Source organism: Triturus cristatus, chromosome 1_2 (assembly GCF_964204655.1).
Source record: "Triturus cristatus chromosome 1_2, aTriCri1.1, whole genome shotgun sequence".
NCBI classification, from domain to species: Eukaryota; Metazoa; Chordata; class Amphibia; order Caudata; family Salamandridae; genus Triturus; species Triturus cristatus.
Genome location: NC_140580.1, coordinates 593,340,626 through 593,359,499, shown reverse-complemented (window position 1 = coordinate 593,359,499; position 18,874 = coordinate 593,340,626). Strand labels below are relative to the sequence as shown.

General features: G+C 43.9%; 1 protein-coding gene across 2 annotated transcripts in view; it reads left to right on the top strand.

Annotated features, from left to right (window-relative positions):
* UNC5B (unc-5 netrin receptor B) overlaps nucleotides 1–18,874 on the top strand; it is a 331,662-nt gene that overhangs the window by 213,186 nt on the left and 99,602 nt on the right. For both annotated transcript variants that reach the window (XM_085607093.1, XM_085607100.1), the window contains exon 2: nucleotides 8,144–8,365. In XM_085607093.1, coding sequence (XP_085463219.1) covers nucleotides 8,144–8,365 — 222 coding nt within the window. The remainder of the gene's footprint in view (nucleotides 1–8,143; nucleotides 8,366–18,874) is intronic.

Genomic DNA, 18,874 nt, shown 5'->3' with positions numbered 1-18,874 from the left:
TTTCACTGGTGATTTCTTGTCTGTCTTCCATTGATACTACTTTCACAGAACAAGCCTTCAATGCGTATATCAAGCTTTGTCAACTCAACAGCGACATGTTTCCTTCCATAGCTTGCCACGTTTTCCCAGTCTCATGAAGTTTGTTCCCCAGTTCTTCTTTTCGAGAATCTAACAGCCATATTCTTCTTCTTTCATTCATTCATCATCACACACTCTTTCTTTCCCCAGATTCTTCCCTGTATTGACCCTTCCCTCTTTTTATCCTTCTGGCCATTTTTATCCACTTATCTTTGCTTCCATCACTCGCCAGTCTAGCCTCCCTTTCTCCTTATTAGTTGCTCTTTTCATTTCCTTCCTTCTTCTACTCTCCTCCTCCTTCTAAAGACTTTCTCTCCTCCCTTTTAGTCCTGCCCCCATTCCCCTCCACCCAACTCTGCCTTGCCCCTTCCCCTTTTCCCTCTCACCTTCCGAATTTTCAGACTCTCATTCTATCACAACTCTCTCCTCCCTCGTTTAATCCCTACCAAAATTTTTCCTACGCCCTTCTTTTATATCATTATGCCTTCTTTCTAAAAATCCTTCCACCTCTACTCTCTATTTCTCCCTCTTTCACAGAATCATTTATTTCATCACAGCGTATACCCTCTTTCTTCACTCTTTCTTGGGCTATTTCACTCCTCCTCTCCCTGTCTAATTTTTCTCGTCCTCACATCTCTTACCCCTGGTTATTTGCTAGCACTTTCGTCCAGCTTTGTCAAAAGTACCCTTTCATTCTAGCCCCTTCCCAATCCCTTCTTCGTTCCTTCTCCTCCTCCTCTCCCTCTCTCTCTCATGCTCCCTGGCCCACTCATACGCACTTTCCTAATTCTGTCCTTCTCTCGGTATCTCTATTGCCGCGGTCTAGTTTTCCCTCAGGTGTTTGTGCTTGTCTGATCCTCTTTCAATCTACACCCCTTTCCTACCTTCCTTTTATCCCAGTTACTCCCGCCATGGCTTTCCTTGCTGTGTCTGTCAGCTCCCTCCCCGAGGCTCCGGCTCGCGCGCTTTCTCCATTTCCCAAGCTTCCCTGCAGAGGAGGACTGCTAGGAAACATTCTGAAACCCACATCCTGACATGGCTGCGATTCGAAAAGTCTGAGAAAAGCCGTCGACTCTGTGGGCTGTCTGTTTACTCGAGGATTCTTTAGAAATAATGTAAGGGACGGTGGTAGGAAATCAGCTTTCTATTCTGCCGCCAGCCGGGCCCTGATAGAACAGGAATCATACAATCGAGCCAGTCAGAGGGAGGCCCAGTGCGGTGTTTGTCGAGAAGCTCCCAAAATAGGCCCTGGCTAAAGGGCTGAGGCCATTTATTTCGGCCTATTGCAGAGGGCTCCCGACGCACTCCCATGGCAGCTTATCCGAGTTGTTAGATTTTATATCTTGCCGTGTGACATTCGAGTGTTGTCAACGTGCGCAGCTATGATGTCATCTGGAGGAAGAAGGTAAATAGGCCATGGAGAAGAGGTAGGTTGTGTCATTGGAGGCTTGCTAGTAGCGGACCAGTCATGCCTACATTTTATAGGAGAGAAGTGGGAGATAAAAAAACTAATAATAATTATGGGGGGGGGGGGGGGAGGTCTCCCACCTGAATCAGACCTTTTGACATGTATGGGACTAGGTCACTGAGATTGAGTGCAGGCGGGATTGCGTATATCAGTATGGGGTAATAAACACTGCCATCGCTTACAATGAGGCAGTTACTGATGGCATAGATTGAGACTGGGCCATTAATACTAGCTACAATGGCATGAGGCTGATAATACTACTGGAAACCCAACGATTTTAGACCGAGGTGGAGCAAGGAATATTTGATAGACCCTAAAGGGTCATTAGCACCGGCATGGGTCCAATTCCGGAAATTAATAATCTCATAACTCCTGAGGACAGGTAGATTTCACGTCAGCATTCAATTCTGCTATACATTATGATGAAGGTATTAATAGTTGCACAGATCGTTAACCATCGTAGGTCCCTCCAGCACAAGTAGAAACTGAGTGGGCCAGTAACACTGAAAATGTACACCCAATGGAATAGAAAACTAACAAATAATTTCCAGCACCCATACTACTCCCTTCAAAGTCAGTAGGACTCACCATCCTCTCCACTACACTCTCTCACATGACTCCATAGGTGGTTTCCATAAAATATAATAAACATTTTCCTCAATTAAGCCTTATTTGATGACTCCAGGCACTATGAGCTTTAGTGGGTTTCCTAGTTTACAGGTTTCATCTTGTGCCATAGCACCCCCAACCCCACGCACAAAACCTTTCAAGAACTACTCCCAATGTCGATGCAGCAGATTTCTGTGACATGCCAGGGGATGGTAAATAAATGTCGCTTCCTATGCCTTCCTTGTTTCTTCAGTGACTTCAATATGTTGTTGAAAGAGATGCAAAGTTATACCAACGAGTTGCAAGGTAGGTTAGTAGCATTAGAATCTCAAATCAGAGAGTGTTTCCCTTGTCTGTGATGGTTCTGTTCTCGACATCAGCCATTTTGCCTTTAACCTGACCTCTCCATAACTTCTTTCCCTCAAACCATTCTCCCTCCACCCATACCTCTTTCCTGAACTGTTTTTTTGGAGACCCCAAATAGTGTCTTTAGAAGAATCCCAACTTGAAGAGCTTTGGTGTCTGATGTTTGACGTGACCTTGAGTCTCGCCTGGAGGTCTGAGTACCCTTGTCAATTGGTGATCACTTGACTTGTTCAATGCACAATAAATAAGACCCCTCCTTCCTTCGTCACACCACAACCAACCTTCAGTGTTGAGCAGGTTGCATTCAGTTCTTGCCGGCACGGGTGCAGGCGCTGGCGCCACAGGATGACATTGTGTGGGTTAACCATCCAGAGCCCTAGTGCAATTGGTGGGCTGCTGGGAAAATTACACTGCTGCAAATGAAATCAGGGTAGAATACTGCTGCCAGGAGCGCGCGAGCAAGAGAAGCAGGAGGCAGGTGACGGGCAGCGCCAACGGCAGAGAAATTAGCCTGGAGTTTAATTCATTGTTTCCAAAAGAGCAGTTAATGGATTATGACAAATGTCCTGCCGCTTTCCCTCAGCACTGTGTTAAACTGCAAATGAAAAGTCAATTTTTCCTAAATGGATTTTAAACGACCTTCTAGTGATGGTCTCGTTTGGAGAAAAACTATTGGAATCTTCACTCTTTTCTAGTTGTCTGTCCAGGGGGCTGCAATTATTTAAGTTCTGCTATGTTATTCGCTCTTTTTCAGCTATTTCTGCATTAATATGTGTAGATATATGCAATATGCAGAGCTCCTATCCACATACATTGACATTAAAAGCCCTTTACATGGACATGGATATTTTACTTTTCTTACTCCTGTTCTAGCACTTTGGGTAGGAGAACTGGGCAGAGGTCATGATGGTCTTGTAAGTCATAATGTCGATGTAAATGAGTTGCCTGTGTTAAAGCACGCTTTGAGAGGGCTGTGTCCATTAGTGGATCTGTATCCAGTGGCGGCTACATCTATAAAAATAGGCGCCAAACTCACCATAATTATTGCTCCCCCCGGGTGCAGCACTTCTCTTCCCATATCAGCATACTAGAGCAGGAAAGGGAGGGACTTATTTTCTTCTCAGTGGAATGCAAACAACCAATCCTGGAGCTGCTCCAGGATTGGTGGGGGCAGGCTAACCCAGTGCTCATTTTGAGGCAGGGGACCTGTGCCAGCAATTCCCCCGGCTGTTTCACAGCCATTGGATTGCTGGGTGCGCACTGCACATGTCTAGCTGGCCATATCAAACCAGCCGGCCAACCCGACATGCGCACTGCAGGGGCAGCTGTAATCCTGCAATCGCAGGATTCTGCCCCGCCCCCTGCACTCACACTGCGCTTATAAGTGAAATGGCATTGACATGCTATTTTACTGATTTGTGGGTGCCTGCTGCGCTCACAGCTGGCGGGGCAACGCTCCTCCACTCCTAAGGGGCATCCGCCCCTGTCTGTATATATGGAATCCTCACTACTGATGAGTGTCAGAGGTGGAAGTAGTGAGTGGGTTAGGGCACACCAGTGCTGGATGTCACTTTCTATAGATTATCTCCTTCAAGCTCTGGCTCCTGCCCAGAGGCCTCTTCATTGAAAGCTGGGCTGTTATAATCTGAATTTCTGAAAGCATAACGAAGACTGTTTTCTACATGTATGATTGCGTGTCAATGTTTACTGAATACAATACAGTTTAGACTTCTAAATGTTAGACACACGCTGTGCTGGATTCTACCAGTCGAAGTTCCTTCTTACAATCTAATGCTCACTTTACGGCCTAACCTGAATTTACATCAAAATTCTTAATTTCTCTCCACTTGACAGCGGAGAAAGTTATGGACACCTTTTTTATGGATCCAATATTATATTTAATTCTTATCTTTAATCTACACCTCTATCCTCTTGAATCTGGCAAGTGTATATGAATTTGAAGAGTTAGGTATCCCCGTTTCAATATATCTTTGACCTATGCAGGTAAAGGTGTATTGTGCCACCATGCATGATGTGAACGTGTGCAAGATTGTTGCTTTGGCCAGTGAGTCTGACAGCCTCTGCATTGAAACTGAGCAACTTTATGAATATTCCACATGTGAGACCATGTTGGGATCTAGCATAGGGAACATACCAATTCCATCTAAAAAATGGCATTGGCCAGAGTGGACCAGTAGAACCATTGTACAAAGAAAGTGGTCAATCTTTGTAAGATAATGGACAACAGCACAACAGTAGAGAGTACATTGACAGATGGAAGGGGTACTACAGGCTAAATTTGTCAGTAGGTCTTTTTTGCCTCTGAAGGCTTACTTTTGAGAGTTATGGGTTGGGAGTTACCAAATATGCGATTGCCTCTAAAGGAATGATAAGGAGATTAATTCTCTTAAACCGAAAGCCCCTTCCGACCAGTGGCTCGTTGTATGGTCTACTAAAATGTCAAACATTGGCTGAGGCTTTCGCGCTATCTAGTTTGAAGCATTCATGCTCAAATGCGTCTTACAGGAAATCCCACCTTTTACACTTAAGGTATCCGGCTAGCATTGCTTAATTACAGTGTTTCTCCCCTGTGAAGCAATATAAGCCCCCCCGAGGAACCAGTAGGGTTCCATCGCTAGGAGCCAGTAGGAGCCCATCACTGCAACCCAGGAATTCATTTGGTGGCTAATGAAAAGAACACAGTGGACCCTGGCAACCCTGTGCTTCATGCATATCTGCATTCAGGCCCTGCCCTGAAAACAATCATGTGCTATGAATTTGCTACGAATTAAAATGCCCCCTCTGCTCATCCACTTGCCATCTTAAAACTTGAGATGGAACCGGAGAAAGATGATTTGTCACAGCCCATGGAAACTACTCTCGAATTTGCCTAATTTTGCCCATCTTGTCTCATCCTGTGAGAAGAGTCCAAGCTGCGAAACCGCTATAAAAAGACCAAGAACTCTCATACTTAACGGCTCAACACAGATGACTCTGTAATCTTGCACAAGGCACTCAAAGGAAACTCAGCTCTAAAGCTGTGCTGCAGAATCTCTTTACATAACTTAACACAATTTCATCTATGGCATTAATAGGTCTCGGATTCCAAGGTTATTGAGGCTCTGTTATGGCCGGTTCCACGATTCGTTTGGATGAAATGCAAATAAAGCACCAGTGACGTGCTTATTTTCAACCCTAGATATAATTCAGGCACTGAGACCTCAGACAGGGGTTGCTATGAGAGTAGTTAGTAAAGACTTGTCTTGCAGATGGAAGATGTAGCATGGGCTGGGGCATAATTACCGTTCATGTGGCTTTCTCCTTTGTTTCACCAGGGCATAATCTTCAGAGTATATACTACGTCTAATGCCAGTTTACTATGGGTTGCTCCTTCCCACAGCTGGGCTGACTCCTCAGGTGTATAATTTCCATTGCAATTGGTTGTTCCCTGGCAGAAATGTGTGGGCTCCTCAAACGCGGCTGGTTGCATAATGCCGATAACTACTGGTTGGTTTCTGTCAAACATAGGTGGACTCACGGACCTACTATGGTCATAAAATAGTTGCTCTTCTTTCACAATAAGGTTACTTCACTGGAGTATATGCTATGGCTGTTTGTAATGCCCTTTCACATGGGTTGCCCCTTTGTCACTCCATTGTAGACTCCAGAGCATGTACTATAGATGATGCTAGATTGTACCTCCAATTTTATCATTCTATACCTATGGGGACATCAGTAATAAATGTGGATTAAACTGCATCATACAAACCACTTCAAGGTAGAAGGTATGCACATGCTCAATGACATCTATTTCCATACTATCATATATATATTATATACATGCACAACATAAAAATACTATCCATGTGTGCCACATGAAAGGCACACATGTTTTCATCCATGACACCCGAATGGATTAGAGCACCACCCATCCACAAATGAGCTTTGCTGCCTCATCTATCTATCTATCTATCTATCTATCTATCTATCTATCTATCTATCTATCTATCTATCTATCTATCTATCTATCTATCTATCTATCTATCTATCTATCTATCTACCTACCTACCTACCTACCTACCTACCTACCTACCTACCTACCTACCTACCTACCTACCTACCTACCTACCTACCTACCTACCTACCTACCTACCTACCTACCTACCTACCTATCTATCTATCTATCTATCTATCTATCTATCTATCTATCTATCTATCTATCTATCTATCTATCTATCTATCTATCTTCATTCTATATGCAACTAAAACACAATTAATTAATGACACTGACTGGAAACAGGAGATTATATCAGTATTTATAAGGTATGTGTTTGAGACTATAGAAGCATCTTCACTGCCACACCACGTTGTGAGACACAAAAGAGGGGAGACGTCTGGAACTCCTTTGAGCTTAATGATAGTCCTATTAGAAGTATACTTGTGCTGACTTCCATGCAATATTTTCAGAATGTTTAGAATGGGGTCTCCAACCTTTTCTGTAATGAGAGCTACTTATGATCAATAATAATCATCCTGAGCTACTAATATGATTAGGGCTGTATGCCTTTACATGGGTAATACATAATAGCCGTGGATTAAATGGCCCTGGAACAAGGGTAATAATATGATCATGTGATTATAAATAATCACATGATTTATCACTCAAATATCAGCTTTAAATATACGTTGGAAATTCAACCATCAGCTTATCAGTTCGGCAAATCTACACATTTTTGTTTCAAATAAATATTTTTCAGTTTTGATAAACATAAAATAATTCAGTCAAGTAAAAGCTTCTAATTTAGTAGTCTGGACTTGGCACAGGCGAGCTACCTCTAGGTAGCTGTAGATCTACCGGTAGCTCACGAGCTGCTCATTGGAGAAGCCTGGTATAGAACCATTGATTAACTAACCACCAAAGGGCAGGCGTATGCAGCCCAAGTGAATCTAAAGCATATAACAGATACCAAACTGCGAAACCAATGTTAAACGCATGAAACATTCTCTTACAGTTTTTTACTGTTCATATATAATTGAAATACAACATACTTAACTGCAGGTATACTTTTGTCGTATTGTGGTTTTGTAAATAAAGTACTTGTTTATAACGTATTCCCTTAAGGGCCTAACGCCTCTTGTAAGAGAAGCAGTGGCGGGTCTATATATATGTATGTGAGAACTGACTACCCTGGGACTAGAACATCAGCATTCACACATATTCTATAAGCTCCAAAGCTCCCACCACAAAGAATATGTATTTTACCAAAGAACACTCAAGATCACACTTGGGGATTGCCCGTGATGTACAGCAGATTAGAGCGTTTTGAGGGCACACTCATTTTTAAAACTAAGATGCTAAGGATAGGATCTTCAAATTTATTGTTCTTAAAAATTATAGTTTTTTTCTTTTTCTTGTTTGATAAATAGCATATTCTTCTACAAGAATAGAAAAAATATAAACTAATAAATGTGCCCCATTTAAATACATTAAATAAAAGGTTTAATATTTGACTAAAACATGTATCTTTCAATTTTATGCAGTAGCTGTGTGGATTGTTGTTTTTTGCTATAACTTGAATATTAAAAGCTCACTTTTCTTTCTCTTCATGTGTTCTCTTCCAGCAGTCGAATACACTGATGTCCTTCCCGATTCCTTCCCCTCAGCACCGGCTGAGTCCCTTCCCCACTTCTTGTTGGAGCCAGAGGATGCATACATCGTGAAGAACAAGCCAGTAGAGTTGATCTGCAAGGCTAACCCAGCCACCCAGATCTACTTCAAGTGCAACGGAGAGTGGGTTAACCAAAATGACCATATAACCAAAGAGAGCCTGGATGAGGTGACAGGTAAGAGGAAATGTAATGTCTTGTTGATACATCTATTGTTGGCCACCAATGGCAGGTGCCTAACTCAGTTACTCCCTCTTGTTAAGTCATGGATAATTTTTTTAAGTTTATTAGAATGTTGAAATGGTGGGGGCTCCACAGAGGGCCAATAGGTTCCAGCTTTCCAATGTGTATCTTTCTGTTTGTCACTGTTTAATTTAGAACAGTCTACTCTCAGTGGCTTGAATATTCTAAAAACATTATAACCCTGCATCCCCAGGCTACACAGATCATTAAAGGCCCTTGCTTGTTGTTATATGCCTTTGCCTACAGCTCTGCCCTATACTTGGGTAGAGCGCCTTAAACAGAAGGTTTAGCACTCTGCAGCATGCGATAAGGCTGTAGTAAGGCCTAGGTGGAGGTTTCAAGATGATTGGAACACAGCCGCGGTCTGTGCAGGCAACAGTGGTGGGGCAGTGGGTCCAGGTGGGTGAGGGGATTCCGAGGGACGATGCTGAGGGAAAATTAATAATTTATTTCACTTTCCCTCTGTATCGTCCCTCGAAATCCCCCACCACCCCACCGCTGTTACCTGCACGGACCGCGGCTGTTAGAACATCAGGACACGTGGAAGTTGGAGGGGGAGTTTCGGTGAGGGAACCAATCAATCTTTTCCTGAATGTCAGTCTGTTGACTTTTAGGTTGATGGAAAAGTTAACGTTTTAGCTTTTTCTGGAACAGGCGGAGTGGTTTTGTCACTGGTGGGATAGTCTGGGACTCTCTTTCTCACCCATAATCTCTGGATTGTACTGCAGAGCTTCTTTGCATTAAGCTTTATGATGGCCTTTAATTGTAGTCAGCAGCAGAGACTTAAAATGATTGTTTCTCTGTTTTTTTATTTTATTTAATTTGAATGGATAGCTGGGCAGGGCCTGATTTACGTACATTATTGAATGTGAGGTAGAGCATCGCCACTGTGCTATTTCAGCGGCAAACCTCTTAGCAAGAGGAAGTTATACTTTCATGAGAACTGTGCAAGTGATTAAGTGAACCAGAAAATATATTCTCTACTTGTAAAACAAAGAGTGGATCCTGGAAGCCCCAGTTTTTCAGGACAACATGATTCATCGACAGTAAGAGGCTCTCTTGTCATCTGCATAGGCACGTGGCCATTCACATACCTTCTATTTCCAGAGTCACGTGACTCTGTCTGAACAATTCTTTTCTTTCTGTTTTCGGAGCCTGTCTACTCTGCCCCATCAACTGTAGTGTAGCGTTCTAGTCATCGCGGGGTTGCGCGATGACATAGGACGCGGCGGCCATCTTGATGATAACGCGATTAGCGCTAAGCCGAGGAGCTGATCGGACGTCTCCCGGCGCTCTCCATATAACATGAATATATAAGTAATAAAGTTAATTACTTACGCAATAACCGTGCCGGAGTCCTTTATAAAGGTGGAGCCTCACTAACATTACATCAACCCCATTCCTTCTATTTCGGGAGATCAATTTACGCATTAAAATGCCACTCTTTCACAGTGATGCATTCTTATTTTGCAGCTAGAGCTTCAATTCTGAGGCGAAAGACCTAAAGTTTTATAAAAAGTACTTTCCTTCAGTGGAGGAGCTCCCCAACACTGGCCATTGTTTTCTGAATCACATGTGTGCCATGTATGTTACACCAACAACCACAGATTAAAATCCACAATGTGCCGGCCCTCGCTGGTGGTGGCCAGAGACTCGTCTCAGTCCAAGGATTTCATGGCCATACAACTGTCCGAGGAAATATATCGCTTCTGTAAACTGTTTTTATGATTGACCAAAAATTTAATTTTAGCAAGACCCCCCCAAGGGCTGTCAGGTCAGCAGTAAGGATCTTGTGTTCATTTAATGCATCAACCCCTGAAAGCTTTCTTGTTATTTAGAATAATTTACCCTATTGGTTTGCTGGTAAAATGGATAATGATCACCTTTCTTGGTAGCATTTTGTTTAATAAAGCAAAGGGAAGATGTTCCTTACCTGTCACATTCTTCTCCATTATTGATTGACATTTTGAAGTGTTCACATCGTTGAGCCATTACTCAGATTCAAGATGCATTGGCAACATCACATGAAACTATAAAATATATTTTCTTTGAGAAGAATATCTTATTTGCCTGGAACTATGTCCTTCCAACTTTTGTATTTTTCAAAGATGTACATGCTTTATGAATATTAAACAGTCTTGTGTGATAAAAAGCAAATGTATATATATAAAACTCCATGCACTAGAGCGGCAAAAAGAGTATACATTTAAGTTTGAAATAATAAAAGTACAGTGATGGGAAACCTGAGGACATACAGTAAGGTTCTTTCAGAGAGTTCACACAAATTCTGCAGATAAGAAGGTTTGGGGGTGAAGTGTTGCCTGTTCATTGTTTGTTTTTCGTATCTCGCTCCTTCCCTACCATTGCCTTACTAAGGGTGCAGGAGAGGATTCGAGTGGCTGCTATAAAATGTTGAAGGAGTTATTTATGTAATAAAAAGCTACTGGATGTTGCCAGTTTTCATCCAGTTTATATCTGTATCTATTGGAATTTTAGAGAAGTGTGGACTACAGAGTGATTCCTATGGGCATTTCAGGGTCTTCCAAATCTCAATAAAGATTTAAAGAAAAAAGAAACAAAGTAATCATATATTCACTTGCACCTAGTACTTACAAGCACACAGTGCAGTCTTGAAGAGTTGCATTTAATAAAAAACGCGCTGCCAAATCAACACTCAGCTTGAGGAGCTTGAGAACCACGGAGCCATCCGCATAGCAGAATGAAAATCCCAGGGGATTCCACCAGGGTATCAAAGGCATCATGTAGATATTAAAAATAAGAGATAATCCTGAGGCATCGATACGAAAGGAAGGTGTGTGTGAGAAAGCCAGGCTTCTCATCCCCACTGAATGAAGCAAGGGGAGAAGCAGCTCATAGTCGACGAAGGGAATCACTCTGATCACACCAGGCAACATCCTCCGGTACTTCTTTCCCTTCGCCTCCTCATGGAACCCGACATCATTTATTTAAGGAGTCTTGTAAAACCACAAAATATGTTGCTATGCAGCCACTTCAGTGGGCTTGATGTTGTTATAGAAACTATGAATCTGTTCAACACAGGAGTTCTGAGGCTTTTACAGATCTGAGAGTAGTCTCTGCAATGATGGCTCTTGGAAGCATCCTTTAGGATTGCGGGGCCCAGTTTTCGGGTCAGGATCCGAGCCCCTTCTTTTAGACCTCAATTCTGCATCACCTATGGCTTCCTGTTCCTCAATGTGCCCCGTGTGTTCCTCATCGCAGGGCAGAATGGATCACCTTGCACCAAATGTGGATAGACCTGAAGCAAACATGCCTCATGTATCACCATTTGTAACCACCCCTCCCCCTTATCTCTCATACATGTTTGGCAACATCCTCACACATGTATATGAAACTTTTTAAACAATATATTATTAAGAATGTAGAAATTCACCTTTAGTTCTTTCACGGCAAATCACTAGAAACTGCAAATCCCTGGAGGGATTGTTTAAAAACAGCAGGAGCTGTTTGCTTGGTAGCAGCCTGAGGGGAATATAAGGTGTCATAAAACCCGATAATGAGATCAGATGGTAGAAATGCCTCTTTAGTGCATGTGCAACTAACCCCAAGATGCAGTACAGCTTAGAGATATGGTTAAAAAAAGTGGGCACTGTTTGGATACTGATAAGCGTCAGTGTTCAGTTTGTGATGGTGTGTGCAGGTGATTGTCAAAGACACTCAATTTTTCGGGACCATGTCTTATTTTAATTAGCCTGTGAATAAGCCCTAAACACAGAGACTATTAGACACCATCATCAACATACTTCTCCCTTTTGATGGCTATTAGACCCAGCAACCGCATAAGGCAGGCATGTCAACACCTGGAGCCGAGAGTTTTTAGGCAGTACTTAATTTGTACTGGTCGTTGTAGGTGGTGGGCTGCAGCACTTTGTGGGACCAAGTCTTTGTTTTCACTTTCAGGCATTGCCCCGCAGTAAGAAAGATAAAGGCTGAAAAGGAGAAAAGACAGAGGAAGTGATAGGTAGGAAAACCCCGACAAGATGAGAAAGGCAAGATGAAAAAGAACATGCAACAGTGATATAACAGACCAGGGGTGCAGGCTGGTGGAACAAAGAGGCAGGAGGTGGCATCAAGACCAGGCAGGCTTCGTATTGGTCAACCCTGACTTTTGCCAACACCAGCAGAGTGCTGCTAAAAAAAACTTTATTTAAGCACTGGGCACACCTCACTCAAATAAACAAATGCTAGCAGTAGTCGACCGGAGAGTGAGTATGCAAGTGTGGGTCAGTCAGCTGGAATAATGTGCTACAGCGGCAGGTTTATCCGGCATGTGGGATGGCTGAGCTATCTGATAGGGCGCCAGTCAATGTTTTGTTGATTGTCTTGACCATACGTTTTCAGGTTCAGCTGTGGGGTTGCAAAGGCGAGAAGCAATATCTGAGAGCTGGGGGAGCCCTACCAAGCATCAGGTGCCCCACTGAGGCCCACTGTGGATGTGGAGGAATGAGAATGGCTGGCAACCCTGGTGATGGATGGTTCACCCCATTCTCTCACTCGGCCGCCCCGCTTCTCGCGGCGCAGCTGCTGCTCCCGCATGTATGGATGGGAGGAGGCAGGAATGTATCATTCCCTTCACCAGGGGTGAGCGCAGACGTCAGACAACTGACATTTTGCTGGAAGCGGTTCTCGTGGGAAAAGTACCTATTAAATGTACGAGAACAGTTAATTATTTTATTACGACTAACATATGATGTGGAAACCTAATGAAACAAGACAGTGGCAAGCGTGCTCGTCGTGATGTACTCAGGCGTTGCACCCTTCTGTTTATAATAACCTTTTTTTTATCACTAAGTGTGATTAACAAGGTTTCAGATCACTGGCGCCTGAGGTGCAACTCTCAATGGCAAATATGCCGTAAATCATGGTTAAAGGTGGTCCTTTTGGAAACACGGCAATTCTAGGACCGGCTCGTTCTGTTTGACAGCCGACCCAGCTTTTCCAGAACATTCTTTAGTGTTGTGAAATCAATTCACAGTTGACCGGAGGGCTGTTTAGAACTTCAGCATTTATAGAAAAGTCTTGGCTCACATTTGCTCCCATCTTTCCTTAAAATTACAGTGTGGTGAATTGTGTACTCTTGCATGCAGCTAGACTATTGGCTAAAGATTGTGAACCACCAACAAACTGTGTTATCTTGGTGCAAATGTATTTTAAGCTGCACTACGCATTTAACAAGTATTTTTTTTAGAAGAAATGGTCCCATTTTATTTGCCAATTTACAGACTCTCACTAATAATATGTATGCAGACATGTATGTATGGCCTGTTATGTGAGTAGTGTGGTCTAAGCCCTTTTCCGAAAAAATTCTTCAGAATAATTTTTTTTAGTAATGTGCATCGAATTGTGGTAAAGTTGTATTCGTTCCCCTTGTGATGTCACTTCCGCCTGCCCATGGTGAGTTTGATGCATAAGGAAGGTCTCTCAGAGGAACTTAGTACTATCGTTCTAACTGTCCCAGATGAAAGGTGCACTTGCCTGTGTGCTCCTCGCCATTCAAGCTGTTTCACATTACTGCTCCAGCAGCGCGGGGGTTGGCTGCACTCTTCATTCATGCACTCCCTTGTGCAGTTGTGCCCACATTCCTGTAATATCACTAGGCTTTTGAATCCTGTTAGTTATATACACACAAATATTTTACTTTTTAAGGATGTATCACTGTAGTCACACAACTGAAATGTGAATTTGGAGTATAATCACATTAGCACTCGGAGCAGAACACTGGGAGCAGGTCAGCCATCCAGGATGTCCCCTATGCTGGCCGTCCATCAATTGTTTTTTTGCATATGTAGCCCTAAGTGGGAAGAGTATGCCCAGACGTGGGTTACGTGCTCACTACACTACTGGATTCAAGCTATCCTGGCAGATGAAGGGTGATGCCCCGAAACCGGTCCCAGGATGCTTGTTTCCGGTCCAGGGAGGACCTGGCTTGGCAGTTGAGGCTGGACTGGTCCCATGGGGCACAGGGTCAAGACTGATTTGCATATGGCTGGGTCCAAACTGTGGTGAGCAAAAGAATGATGGATTTAACCCAGATCCTTGTGATTGGGGGTGAACGTTTGCATTGACCAGCATCCATCCATCAATTGTTTCTTTGGCTATATTTAACATTAGATGCCTGTAGAGAGAGCATTCAGTGGCTAGCCAGCTAGCTCCCAGTGTCTGCAGGTGGCAAACCAGGAAGTCCTGGAGGTGTATGAGCAGCCTCCCACTTATAACGGGTTGAAAAAGCGACTCTATCCTACCGTCATGATCCTGCTGCCTCTTCTAAACATTGTTTAAACTTACTTGGCCTATTGGGCTTCCCTTCACCAAAAAGAGGGGGAGGAGCCCAGGCAGCCATCTGTAAATTGATATCTCAATTAGAAGAGGCATAGGGAGAGTCACAGGAGGATTGGGTCCATTCATGTGAAAGGCTTCAGGCTCCCCAATGCTCCCTATTCTGTAAGTGTGTGGAAGGGATGTGCTTATGTCCGTATTGCACTCACCTGCTGAGCAGTAACAGCTGTTATTGGCCCCTAAGGCCCATAACTATGGAGATGATAAATAACAGTGGTTATTGCATGCGGCTGCGGGCAGTAATGTTTAAATAGCTCAAACAGAGGGCCTCAGGCTTCATGTAAACACACATATATACTTGAGGAACTTCACCCATATTACAAACACATATGCATATGGATAAGCAGAGACTGACTCGATAAGTAAAATCTTACTTTGAACACAGTTTGTTCACCTTTTTAGACTTTTAAAAACCTGTTATATACAGATGCATAACACACCACTTGGGATCAGCAACTAGATAAAATGATGGTGTTCTACACAGTTTGGGGCAAATTTATCTATCTGAAATCTCTAAATTGTGTCATTTCATTTGTTACTCAGTCATTTGTTTGAATTCCAGTTCTTTTATTTTGATCTTTCAAATCGTAACTGAAGGAGTACATTTAAACGTATCATCAGAATGTTAACAGTAAATCAAGCTTAGTCGAGCTATTTACCCCTGACGGGGCAATATGAGATCCCTGTTATTTTCAAATTTGTAAATACTGAACTGCAAAAACACGACCCTGTAATCGAGCATCTTAGCAGCTAGATCCCTTTAGTGAGATAATTCCATCCTGTGATCTGCATGCCTCTTGAACGGGCATTTTTAAACCTGCTGTGGCTTGTAAAGAGGCCTTGATCTTAAACCAGTAATTTCTCCAAGATGGCGGCCATATTAGAGAGCCTGAAGAGGGATCAACGTTGAACTCAAAGCATGCAAATATTAGCGTCAGACCCCTTGTATGCTGTTTGGAAAAACATCTGTGTTGATGACCTTTAAGAAAACAACACCTTTAGCTTTATACATAGGGCATTTTGCGCTCTGCATTTGGACCCTAACCAAAATGTAAACTGCAATTTGAATCTAAATGCTAGGAATGAAATACCTACGTTCTTTTCTCAGTAGCACGTGCTTTCTTATGCTACTTACAAATCTCCCTTGTTTACAGCGACAGCTACCTTGTACAAACAGAGACACGGTCCAAAGATGAAAGGTGCCTGCAACATCCACATCTTGCATAATGCTGCTTGTCAAAACACATATACCTACAGGCACATCCCCCTTTCTGGCCTACAAACGCAAACATCTAAGTATTTCATGCTGCATATACAAACATACATATCAGGCCACACACACATTGTTAGACATACATGACAGTGCAATCTGCAGTTCACACCGGCATAAGACAATACAGATGTGGTGACTACTTTGTACTGCTCGCACAATCATACACAAACAAGCATTGGCATAGCCAATAGGTCTCGCCTTTGGGACCTTATAAGTGTTTAGCCATGCAATAGTTAGTGTTGTTGCACCAATGATACTGTGCTGCATAACTAAATACTTATAAGGTCCCAATAGGGAGACCTATTGGCTATGCCAATGCTTGTCTTTTAAAGAGTGGTTGGCGGGACGAATGGCCTCAGCAAACTGTGCCCTTTACATGTCCCTACACCCAAGCACTGCACAGTTAGGGACACTGGTGGTGGTACACACTTCCCCATTTTACCCTCCCCCATGTACAAAAGAACAGGTGTCTAAAGACCCTCTTTCTTTCTTTTTTCTTTTATTTGGCGCTACCTTGACCTTCCCTCAGAGTCCTTCAGCCCAGGCCAGACAACCTTACAATCACGGAACAGCTACAGAGGCGACCGGACTAAAGAAGAAGAGGATTCTGGTTTTCTTTATCTTTGAATGAAAGTAACTTTATTGGGACAAACAGGGGATTCTGACAAGTGACAATAAAACAGGAAAGAACCCCTTACATACTGGTGTAGTGTCTCTGCTTTATCCTGTAGAGAAAGGGGAAGGGAAGCTCCCAGCAGGGTAACACCATTACAGGGTGGTTAACACTTGTTTATATGTCCTGCATGTGAAAGCTGGGTCAATTTCCACAAAAAAACTTCCCCGACTTATGGATGGCCGCACCCCCTAAACGTAGTAGCATGGGACGTTGCCCGTCCTCTTCTAGTGCTACGGCCGAAAAATAGGTCTCCAGACGCTCAAATCAATTCTTCTATTTCGCAGCTAGGGCTGATAGAGGGCCATCGATCACGAATGGCTCCAGCGCAGGAATTGAGGCCATGACGAGACAGACTTAGAACCGTCACTACGCGCACAGAGCTGAGGCAAACTTATGCAAGCACACCCTTCCCATGGTGCAGCAGAAAGATGGGCACGTGTTGAATAGCACCAAGGAGTGGTAGTTTGACCTGCAGGGAAATCCATGTGACCCAGGTATGCAGTGCCAAATGGTGATGCCGATCCGTGCACAGGATGGAAGCCTGGCGACTGTGTTGCAATCTGTGCACATGATAATAATAACTACTTTTTTTTTTTTTAAAGAGTTTTATATAGCGCAAACTTGACCCAAAGGTATCTGGTATCAAAGCGCTTTTCACGAGCACAAGTTGCATTACATGAGGACACATTAATTTTTGTTAGGCACAGGGAGATTAAGTGATTTGCCCAGAATCACAGGATGTTGCGCATCTTTGCTGAGACTCGAAACCGGTTCCCCAGATTTGAGGTCGACCGCTCTAGCCGTTAGGCCAACTCCTCTCCCCTTGGCATGGTCTGTGCAGCCATCAGAAGTGCATGTGATCAGGGTACTGTAGAATACCCCTGCAGGAAACCTTACTAGGCTGGATACCTTGCAGGACATACCAGGGGACCACTTGGCAGGCTGTGGAACGGGCACAGAGGCCTTCCTCACCTCAGACCGTTGCAAACATATGGAGCAGGATGTCTCAGAAGCAAACAGGCACCAGGAGGCTCGAGCAACACTGCCTGACGCGCTCTGGGCAGCACACAGTGTCTGGAATGTGCAGGCTGGGCAGCGCAACCATCGACCAGCTGCCAGACAAAGACGGCCACTCCTCCCTGGCACTACAACCAAAAACGGTGCCTGCACGGCCATAGGAGGCAAACCGGTTCCAGCGTGGGCGAGGCCCAAGAGGACAGTAGGAGCTGTGGGCTACAGGGGCACAGCTGACCCATGGGAGATGGTCCGCATCCAATTGAAGAGGGACACCAGGCCCTGGGAAGGGCCGGAGGAACTGTGGGCTCTGGAGGCACAGCGGAGCCACATGTGATGCTCTGCTGATCATTGCGAACAGCAGTGCACACTACACACATGCGGGTAGTGAGAGCCCACTCGTCGCCAGTTTGTTGGGTCTGCTAGGTCTTGTCGGCAATGTGCCCTGCAGTAATTTTCCAAATACAAGACAGACACTGTATGGTGGTTACTTCGCTCGCCATGAGGCATACTCCTCGATTTTCTTTATTTTCTTGGCGGTGACGTCACTGCAGTAACCATCAAACCCAACAATGGCAGGGTCTATTTCCAAAACCCCCTCTGGGAGTATGCTTCATGGGATGACTCATCCCAACAAAACGACGAGCAGTAGTATTAAAAAAACATAAACATCGGTGAATGACAAAAGAAATATAAATGGCTGATCAAAATGAGAAACGAAACATTGGTGAAGTACAAAACAAAAGATGCACAGGAAGTAAAATGAAGGACACGAAAGAAAAAACGCAAAAGTGGTAGTAGGATACCATAATCAAATCAAACAGCATTTGTAAAGCGCTACACTTACACCCCTAGGGGTATCTGGGTGCTGTGTCAAAGAGCCAGGTCTGGCGTCGCCTTCTGAAGCCTGGCAGCGAGACTGGATCGAAGAGCCAGGTCTGGCGTCTCTTGCTGAAGCCTGGCAGCGAGACTGGAGTTGGACGGGGAGGTCTTTCCAAGTCTTGGCAAATGAGGGGATCCGCCTATGACTAGCGGCTAATTTGTTGACTTTTGAATCAGAACTTAGTTGTGACTCCTGATTCCTCTCATGACCAAACTGTTACCC